Source organism: Gavialis gangeticus, unplaced genomic scaffold, assembly GCF_001723915.1.
Source record: "Gavialis gangeticus isolate Ggan-Ray unplaced genomic scaffold, GavGan_comp1, whole genome shotgun sequence".
Lineage (NCBI taxonomy): Eukaryota > Metazoa > Chordata > Crocodylia > Gavialidae > Gavialis > Gavialis gangeticus.
In genome coordinates, this window is record NW_017729024.1 from 167,140,881 (window position 1) to 167,151,836 (window position 10,956).

Sequence of the window (10,956 nt, forward strand, 5' to 3'; positions counted from 1 at the left end):
AACTTCCAAGGGAAGTGGTGCTGGCCCCTACCCTGGGGGTCTTTAAGAAGAGGCTGGATGCCTACCTGGCTGGACTCGTTTGAGTCCCGTTTCTCTTTTTGGGGTTTTTTGTTGTTCTCCCGCCCTGGCGGGGGGTCGGGCTAGAAGATCTACTAGGTCCCTTCCGACCCTTAATCTATGAATCTATGAATCTATGATGGGGGGCCTCAGGCTGGAGTCGTCAGAGCAGGATCTAGGAAATCATAGGATAACCATGAACTTCCAGTGCAACGCAGCTTTTAAAAAGAGGGTTCAGAAGGACAAATGATTATGTAAGTCCTGGATAAGACCAGGTAGAGTACTGTGCAGGTCTAATGACAAGTTTTCAAACTTTAAACTGGAGCAAATTGAAAGAAAGGCCACTAGGATGCTGAAGGGAACGGAGACCTTTTATTATGGACGATGAAAAGAGATCAGCTTGTTTAGTTGGGCAAGGCAGAGGTTGAAGGGATATGATTGCTTTTTACTAATATGTATGGCAGTGACCATGAAGGAGAAGACCTTTTTTAGGCTGAATAACAGTCTAGAGACAAGATCAGAGAGTTGCAAACTGGCTAGTGGTAAATTTTGGACTGGAAATTAGAAGATTTCTTAGTGTTGGCAATTATAGGAAAATGGTGGGGCCAAGAAACCTGTCTAACTTTAAGGGTGAACTGGGTAAGTTTATAGAAGGGATGGTATGATAGGACAGAGTTCTGGCTCACCAGTCAGTGCATCTGTGTAGTTGTGTCCCCAGGTTGGGGTAGCTTAAGTGTCATAGAAAGTCTGGTAAGCCTGGGCCTTAGGGCGTTTGCTGTTTTTCCATTTTGTGCCAAGAACCAATTTTCCACCCCTAGGAATGCTGCTGGCTTCTGGTGGCTGGAGAGGTTTTTTCCTTCTTAGACATAGGGATTTTTGTCATTGCAGGGGGAGAGTGTGAGGGATGGCAGGTTGGCTGGACAGCACTGATGCTTCTACTGGTGCTTGGCAAACCCAGCCATTCCCCGCTAGAAGATCCTTCTCTCTCACGCAGGGTTGTTCAGATTTGCCAGATCTGGAGTTTGGAAGGATTGTTTCCATTAGGACAGGTTGGCATTGAGCATGGAGGAGATTTGCTTCCCAGGAGAGGGGGCAGTAATCTTTTTCCCTCTAGGATTTTCTTACCATTACTCTGTGGGTGGGTGTGGGTATGTGCACACATATATACTATGGGTTGTGTGCATATGCACACACACATACTCACACTTCCTTGTTGCATTGGGTATTGGGAGAGCTTCTGGGGCATGTAACTGGGTATTCTTGATGTCCTGGAATTTTCCTTGTAGTTGTGGCAGAGGGTTTGCAGCAATTATTTGGGTGACTTTTTTTGTTTGTTTGTTTGTTTTCCTTGGGTTTCTGATGGCTTATAAAAACGGAACTGCAGTCAGTGGCCCAAGAGGCCCCTCCCAATCCTCTGTTCCTATGTGTTTTGTCAGTAAGTGGTTGAGGGTGCAGGACCAAAACCAGCAAAGCAGGAAGGTTATGGGACGCATGAACCTTCACACAGTCTCCAGAGTTGTTTTATTTAGATCTAGCATCTCAACCTGCTTCCTACTTATTGAGGGCCCCTAATGCCTTTACCTTACAAAATGTTAGCCTTTAACCAACAGGGTTAGGCACCTGTCCTTGTGTGCATGTCACAGCTATATGATGTATTGATAGGATGTAGAATCTGAATACCCCTCCGAATCAAAAGTTTTATTCTAAATAAAGTTTCTAGCCCTCTTAGCTGAATAGAGAATCTTCCAAAAGAGAGTCCATTGACTAATGCTGGGCTCTTTTCTTTTCCTGAGTCCACAAGCATCCACCAGTTATTCTGAGAGGTGTGAACTTCCTCTTCCAGACTACCTGGTTGAGGTGCCTATTTATGACACTTGTATATCACAGACCATGAGGGTGGAAGGGAGCTCAGGAGGTCACATCTAGTCAACCCCCCTGGTTAAAGCAGGACCAGTCCCAACTACATCATCCTAGCCAGGGCTTTGTCTACTTGGATCTTTAAAACCTCCAAGCATGGAGAGTCTGGGGAGCCTGGTCCAGTGCTTCGTTACCCTCTTTGTGAGAGTTTTTCCTAATATCCAACCTCAACTTCCCTTGCTGCAACTTGAGCCCATTTCTTCTTGTCCTGTCATCTGCCCCCACTGAGACCAGTCCAGCTCCATCCTCTTTGCAGCCCCCCTGCAGGGAGGTGAAGGTTGTTATCAAATGTAAGTGTATGTCTGCATTAGCTAGTTAATTGGAGCGAGGAGCTAAAATAAAAAAGGAGGTCTGAAGTGGATAGTTTCAGCTGGAAAAAAATGCAGAAGGAATTGAAGATGGTGCATATAAAAGGAAAAGAGGGACAGACAAATGAGGGTGGAAAGGAAGTAGGTAGGTGTCATTCTGGAGTGGTGTTTGAGTGGAATGAAGTACCGATGGTCCTGTCACTACATAAAGTCTGTACCTGACTTGATCTCTGTGCAGAAACCCCTTTGAGAACAGTGGGAGATCTGCGGCTTGGAGGGAGCGCTCGGTCCTATGTTCATAGCAAAGGCAGCTTTTCTCCAAGGAACCGTGGAGTAGATTATGTGGGTGTAGATTATGGATTATGGAATAATTAGTTGTATTCAATAGACCAAGAATAACAAACAGCTTTAGATCTATATGTTCTGTTGGTTTGCTGTAGCTGTGTAGTACTGAATTTGTTTTGTTAAGAAATGGAAGAGGATTACCTATTTTATTTACCAAAAAAACCCCCAAAACCCCAACATGTAAGTGTAAACTTCTGTGTATCCAAAGATGTCTTTGGTTTCCCAATTCTAGAAATGTCCTGCAAAGCAAATGATTTTACAAGGAAGATGAGGAAAGTTGTTCTGAAATCTGCCTCATTTTTGTTTTTTTAAGTTGGTTTAAGTAAGTTTTACTATTCTTTCTTTTGTCTTTAACTTAATTTTAAAAGCTTTGGATCATAGCTGCTTCATTTTTAGTACACAAGTACAGTCAGTTTACACTGCACTTCTTTCTGAATGCATTGGACTTTCAGGTCTCGCAGTCGTCTTCGGCAGCATCTGTAAGAATGCAAGATTCAAAATTATTTTTCTCTTCAGGTGTTCATATTCGTAACACTAGACACAGCTAGTTTCAGTGTTCCCTGTGTACAGCTAGATTTGGCCAGGAATTATGGAGCAGTGTGTGATCTCTTTGAAAACTGTCAACTTGTCAAAAACTAAAGCTTCCAATTAGTGATGTCCAGGTTGGTCTCCCACCTGCCTGGTTTGCAGGAAAATGTCTTTGGGTGATGGTTTTTGTCAGCAAACTTCAATAGTGTCTCAGTTTTTGTCCTGATGTAGAACAGGAAAATAGATAACCTCTTAAGATTTGTCCAAGGACAGCAAAAACCATTTCTTAACTACTTCTCCATATAATGATAGTCTGTCTGTTCCTACAGCAATGGAGAAGAAAAACTGATTGCAAAACCAGAGGAACTGGTAGGGGGTTTGGGCCAGATCAGTGGAGCATTTGATGTTAACTTGAAATCGCATCTTAAAGTGTTGACTGTGTCCTTTTTTAGGTTATGCTTGCAGCATTTCTTTGAAATTCTAAATTTTTGCAGCTCAGGTTTAAATTGGAGCACCAGTAAGAGCCTACAGTGTAATAGTTGTGGTAAGGAGTTTGTCATCTGACCCCTTTTTCCTCTCCAAACTTGTGACATGAATTTGATTTTATTTTTTTGTAATGGTTCTGCTTATGAAGTATCATGTTTGTTTGCCTGTTTTCCTTTTCAGTTGTTTGTGGTAGATGTCCAGACTGGCCAAATTACCAAGATTCCTATTCTGAAAGATCGTGAACCCGGTATGGTAAACCAGCAAGGTTGCGGTATTCACGCGATTGAGCTGAACCCATCAAGGACACTTTTGGCTACAGGAGGAGACAACCCAAATAGCCTTGCGATTTATCGTCTGCCTACGCTCGATCCCGTCTGTGTGGGAGATGTAAGTTAATATATTTGAGAAAAGCAAATGCTGTCACTCGCTAAGTATTATACATAGACATGTCCAAGGTCAGAGCAGAACTTGGGTTGTTGAAAGCTTGTCAAGAGAGAGTGAACTGGAGCTGGGGGCGTGTATATGAATATGGCCTCTGCATTTTTTTTTTTAAATCCTTCCAATCTGGAAATGTGAACAGGCAAAGAGGAAAAGAGATGGATTTCCACTCTGCAAAGCTAAATCTCTCTGCAGAGACTCATTTCTAAAGCCTTACAAGCTTTGGAAATTAACAAAATCCTACATATTGCCAATATTTAACTGTGAAATTGCCCTCTTAATAAGCTGTCTGAAGCCCAAAAAGCAGGTTGTTAGCAGGAAAATTATATGGAGAAATTAAAATAGAGAAATGATGTTGTGTGGTTGCTGAGTTCTTTCCTAATCCAGGATGCCTGGCACAAATTGGTCTGAAGACAGAATTTGGCTCTGCAGATTAATTCTAACTAGCTTTTGCCAGTATGGGATATAAATTGTACCATGCTGTACTTATTAAAGAGGTTGTGTCATATACATTTTTTATATAACCCTATTCCAAAACCAAAGCTTCAAATGAGTGTACTGTCTTCTCCAAAGCCTCATTCCCTAGGTAGCAGAGGTCGTTATGCCTGTAGTAGCTGATAACCAGCTTCAGGGTAACCTGACTTCTAAGATTTTTCCTGTTTGCTATTCATTTGCATGCTACTGAGATGTGACAGCTCTTTCTTGGAGAACTGGAGTGCTAATGCTCTTTTGATTCAGATGGGAGTTCGTCCCAGGCAAGGACTGCAATAGCAGGAGCCTGGCTTTGCTGCACAGGCTGTTGTTAAAATCTTTCTCCACGTAACCTGTTTTGGTGGACATGCAGCTGTATTATGCGCTGTGAATGTTTTGTTTTAATGTCTTCTAAAATACAGAATATGGATTAAAATGAATAGCAGTTACCTACCTATGAGAAGATTAAACAGGGAGCATGTAGTGATGATTTCACAGAAGAGAGCAGTGCACCTATGAGTGCAACATTTAACCTTTCGTTCAGTTTTCAGAATTTAAATTCTAAGCTCAATCAGGAGATCTTTTTACTCACAATTATTGTCATTAAGTCTTTAGTGTCAGGAAGAGTAGATTTAAAATCTAGTCCATGTAAAAAAAAAAAAAAAAAAAAAAAAAAAAAAAAAAAAAAAAAAAAAGTCAAGGATAGTTTCAGTTACTAATCTAAATTCTGCCAGTGCCTTTCCTCCTGTTGCTGCACAATTAACAAAACTGTCTGAAATGATTATTCAGGAATACTGTGAACCCCCGAATGCATTTGATAGCCTTTGATGCGACAAATAGGTTAATATTCTTTCTTTCTTGTTTTCAGGATGGACACAAGGACTGGATATTTTCTATTGCATGGATCAGTGATACTATGGCTGTTTCTGGTAAAAGCTCTTTTATATAAGATCCTTTATAGTGCAGTGCATCTCCTGGTTTTCAAGGGAAGACTTACATTGCCTGACAAGATCAGATCATCAGATACTGATATTTGATGTAGTAAAAATGGGATGTCATGATTCTAATATAAAACATGTAAAGCAGTTGAACTGAGACACGGTCAACACTTCAAATATAACCATGTTAGTACCAAATGATCTGGTATACCTTAGAGCAATGATTCTTAACTGGAGTAATGTGAGAACCTTTTAAGGGTGCCATGGGGTGCTGCATCGTTGGGTGAGTAGATACCTAGGTGTGATTCAGAAGATGAACTCAGCAGTTTCAAATAGGAATCCATAGTATCAAAAACATTCTGATTTGTTGTGGTCTTTCTGAGTTATTTGCAACAGAAGAATTGCTATATTTATTTCCATACTTGAAGAAGAAGAAGAAGAAGAAAAAAAAAAGATGGAAGTGAAGAGCTGGCATTTCCCAGTGCCTTGAGTCTAACAAGATTGAGAACCACTGGCTTACAGCATGCTTGCTGTAACTTGTGTTTGTAGCGAGTGTGAGACAGCATCACTACCAAGTTGCTGCACAGTCCACATGATGAGCAAGTATTGTTTAAAAAAAAAAAAAAAGATGCACCTAACCATGACAGCCATGTGTTGATACCAGACTTGAAGGAAATCGTTCCAACTAGATCTAAACTTTCTTCAGAGGTAGTAAATATGTTTTGCCTGTGGTTAGATTAATTAAAAAGAAAAAAACAATCACACACCTGCGTACATATAATCTTATAGCATATAACTATAGCATATAACTTATATATATAGTTATAGTTACATATATAGTTATAGTTATATATATAACTATACATATAACTATAAAGTTTTATATGCTTATTTTTTTATATATATAGGTATAGATAGATAGATAGATATAACATATATAAAACATATAAGCATATATAACATATGCTTATATGTATACATACATATAACTATAAAGTTTTATATGCTATTGAGAGTTAGGTGTATCAGTTATCAAAAAGCCATAAAAATGTTTTTATGGCTTTTTGATAACTGATACAATTGCTCTTTATAGAGAGGGGATGCTTTGGGCTCTTGTTTAGGTACAGCTCTGTTCAAAACCACCTAACTCTCAATAGCTCTTTTACTACTCACTTTTAATTTTAATCACTTTCACATATATACCACATGACATTTTTGAAGATGCTTTGGGACCAGGTGTATATTAATGGGACATATTCCACTCTCTGAATTTGTATGTCACCGGGACTCAGAAAAACGTAACCATTCTAACTCCGTTCAAGTTGAACTCCATTCAACTCAGATTGTCAAGCTGACTACTGACAAAACCATGAAGAAGAACTGGAAATAATCTTAGAAACTGTAATGTATATTTGCAGTTGCAAGTGAGAGGCAGAAAGGTACAAAGTTGAGCAGCTGGGGGGAATTACCATAAGCAGAGAAAAGTGCTTGGTGTCTATTTCTGAGAGGTAGGTTAAATGTGATTCAGAGGGAGGAAGAGGAATCATGGGTGTCACTCTAGGTCATATCAGTTTGCCAGCCACTTTGGTGCAAAGAAGGCTGAAGGGTTGAGTTTCCATGTCCCTTGTTCTTATTGGTATTTAGGTGGAAGCAGGGGACAGCCTCCACATGAGTGTGTGCAGTGGTCTATTTAAGGAATCCATGGGCATAAGTATAATCTCTCTTGACCTAAAGCGGCCTTGACTGAAGGGAGAAATAAGTTGGTCAGCCATCTTGGCTCTGCTGAAATAGATTGTACAAAAAGAACCCAGATAGAAAGAATAATTTTTCTAAGAAAGCAAAAAGATCAGGTAAAAAACAAGATGGTTCCCTGACTTCAGGGCTAAACCAGTTTAACAAAGTAGTTGTTTTTTAGTTAGAATTTAAGAAAAAGCTTCATACTAGAACATCTCGGCATATGTAGAAATTCATTTTTTGTGTGTGTGTGTGTGTATGATCAAGGCATTTAACAGAACACAGTTTTAACTGGTTATGGGGGAAAAATATATATATATATTTTTTCCCCCATAACCAGTTAAAACTGTGTTCTGTTAAATGCCTTGATCATATATATCAGTAAGGGCCAACCCTTTTGGCAGGCATGCCACAAATTAGCCCTACGCCCCAAGCGTCACTAGTCCCCTTCGCCTGCATGATCTGCTGCTTTCCCTTCTGCTTCCCGCTGTGTTTGCCACTGTGCTGCCTTCCCCTCCCCAAGATCCTGCACACCACATACTGAGACTGCCAGCACTGCTTGTTGCAGGTTGGTCACCCCGACGTATATTGTGTGGCAGGGCATACTACGTACCACTTGATGCTTATATTATGAAGAAAGCCTTTCTGGGAATTTCTGGGAAGCCTTTTTGGGGGAGCATTTCAGCAGGGGGAGCTGACTGCATTTATTTGACCTGGTTGACAAGGTGACAACATAATGACATCATGCCAAACTGTTGTCCTATGTGTTGATCATTTGATGCTGAGCTGTTCTTTTCACGTCGTACTTGGGAAATAAATACATCGAAGCCTGTGTGTGTGTGTGTGTGGTTTTTTTTTTGTTTTTTTTTTTAGAATGGTTCTCACCTTTACCTAGTCTTTTCCCACTTCAGAGTGTCACTAAATAATTGGCTCTTACAATAACTTAGTGAACGAGTCTGGGGAGGAAAATTTATGTTCTTCTCATTGTACAGGGACAGAAACTGAGTTACCGATTAGGCCAGTTGTACAGATGGCAGCACTAAGACACAGATGGAAGTGAGTGGGGTAAATCCCATGAGTGGAGTTGGAGGTGGGATGGGACTAATTTGCAGCAGCTTTTGTCTCAGGTCTACGTTGAGACTGCTCTACTAATGTCGTCATCAAGAAGAATGATGTGCTCATTTGGTTGATTTCCCCCCCCCCACACACACACACACATTCAACAGACCAGTAATACAAGCACTGATAGAAATGCCATCAATAGAAACCTATTTTGAACCTCTTGAAGGTATTCATACAAGCTTTGCTTAGATTTTAAATCATCTTAAACATGCGTATAAACAGGAGCAGATCTTTGCTGACCCAGCCACTTCTAAGCACCCTGCTAGATGTATATTCTCTGTGGATGATTGCTCTACGGTTTGTCCTTGATTGCTGTGAGTAGTTCTTGAAATAGCAGCTTTAAAAATTATTTAGCCACTGGCAAGCTTTAATGAGATTCCAATTAGCGTTCTAAATTTGACAGGTTTAAAAACCAGGCTTTTATTAGCTCTTATTAATATTTAAGCACCAGGACCATGTTCAGCTAAATAAAACTAATCCTGATCATGTTTTTTGCTTTCTTAGGGCTGTGTTTTCAGTAGAGAAATTGTTCGTGCCTAACCTATGCTGCAATGTGCTTTACCCTTAGGTTCCCGGGATGGCTCGATGGGTCTCTGGGAGGTGACAGAGGATGTCCTGTCAAAAACTGATGCCAGGCATAACCTCTCTCGAGTCCCCGTCTATGCTCACATAACACACAGGGCTCTGAAAGATATCCCCAAGGAAAACACCAATCCTGACAACTGCAAGGTCCGAGCATTGGCATTCAACAATAAGAACAAGGTCAGTAGGATGTAAACAGGCAGCTTGAGAGGACTGAAATGATAACCTTCTAGCTTCTGGAACTGGATAAAAGCTGGACTGAGATGTGACTTAGATTTTATTCTGACTGATGAACTTGAGGCAAAGCTGCAGTTTTAGGATGTTTTGCTAGAAGCTTTTTTATGCCTGCCTCTTTTTTTTTTTTTTCTTTTGTGTACTTTTATCTGCTGCTTTTGTATCTGCCATTAACTAGCAGTTACTCTGGAACAAATATAACAGTTTCAAAAGGAAGATTTTTCCATGTGTGGATGGCTTGGCAGGGGGGAGACTAGGTTTGGCCTATGGAGCACTTAACCATTGACAAAAGGCAAGTCGAACAGAATACAGCTTGCAGGTTGGACCCTGCTCACTCATCCTCTCGCCAGTTGTGAAACCAGAGTGGTTGCATGTCTATCAATAGCCAGCTAGAGGATTCCACTGACTTTTGAGACCCAGCATTAATAAATTGAACCTCTCTCCCTCTTTTTGGTGTCAAAGTTTGTTTCATGTATTTGCCATACTGTAAAAATGTAAACTGCATCGTGCAAATACTCCCCCCAGTTGACACCTTGGTATTACTGCCAACTGATAGATGGAATTTGCGTTTAGGATGTGGAGACTGAAATGACTCTGCCATTTCTTTCTTAAAGATATGTCACTAGAACAGTGGTGCTCAACCTTTTTGGCTAATGGGCTGGCTGGGCAGTGTCCAAGCTGTCTGAGAGCCAGATCTGGCTCACGGTCCCAATCCAGCAAGGGGCAGTTGTGGGAGGGCCCCACCTGGCTGCGCAGAGAGGGGCAGGGGACATCCTGGCTCCAACTCAGCCCCACGAAGGAAAGGGGATAGGGCCCAGCCCTGGGGGAGGGACATGGAATAGCCTCATACAGCCAAGGGGATGGCAGGAGGGAGTGTGACCTGGCCCCAACCTGCTGTACAGGGCGTGGGAATTTGGCAGCGGTGGAGGTGACTGCATTTCTTGCCACCAAATGCCCCAATCTGTGAGGAGCTCCTCAAGCTGGATGCATATGGCCCTGTGGGCTGCATCAGGCCCATGGGCCAGAGGTTGACCACCCCTAAACTAGAACATTGCCTGGAAAAAGGCTTTGTCACAGAATAAAGATCCAGCCGTAGTGCCTGTACTTAGCATTAGCAACTTGATTTTGTGCCCTTCCTGAAGCATTTTCATCAGATGTCTAACAACACTTCTATTTTGGCAATCTCCATTTTTGGCCAGAGTTTTACCATTTCTCTGCTGATCCTTCCCCATGTTTACACTACTGTCTTGTACTGAAACAAATGTAAAATTTAAGGTTTGCTTTATGCACATTCATTAAGACTACGGGCAAATTTTACAGCAATTATCAAGGCTCAAGCTACTAAAATAGCATTTAAGCAGCTGCCTCTTATTGAATTTAAGTTGGTGAGAACATATATGGAAGCTAACCCTTTTCTTCTTCTAGGAGCTAGGTGCTGTATCTCTGGATGGATACTTTCATCTTTGGAAGGCAGAGCACACACTATCAAAGGTGCTGTTTCTGTTTGTGTCTATACTAAATTTCAACAGTTAGTCTAGCAGCTAAGCCAGTCTGCCACTGTTTCATAGGATGTCTGAACTGACTACAGCAGCGTGTGTAATACACTTGTCCCCAATCACTTATTTGAAGGTTGGAAAGCCCAATGGCAAAATGAACCTTTTTAGAAACAGAGCCCTGGAAAGAGGAGCATGGGATTTCTTTTTTTTTTTTTTTTTTTTGTGCGTTTTGTTTTCCCCTCCTTGTGAGGGAGGCAAGCTTCTACCTTTTACTGAATCTGGACAAATGTTAAGGGTTTG

At 41.2% G+C, this 10,956-nt stretch overlaps 1 protein-coding gene across 1 annotated transcript in view; it reads left to right on the forward strand.

Moving 5' to 3' along the window:
- DCAF12 (DDB1 and CUL4 associated factor 12) overlaps positions 1-10,956 on the forward strand; it is a 40,100-nt gene that overhangs the window by 10,888 nt on the left and 18,256 nt on the right. The window contains exons 2-5 of the mRNA XM_019518074.1: positions 3,822-4,028; positions 5,419-5,479; positions 8,913-9,106; positions 10,586-10,651. Coding sequence (XP_019373619.1) covers positions 3,822-4,028; positions 5,419-5,479; positions 8,913-9,106; positions 10,586-10,651 — 528 coding nt within the window. The remainder of the gene's footprint in view (positions 1-3,821; positions 4,029-5,418; positions 5,480-8,912; positions 9,107-10,585; positions 10,652-10,956) is intronic.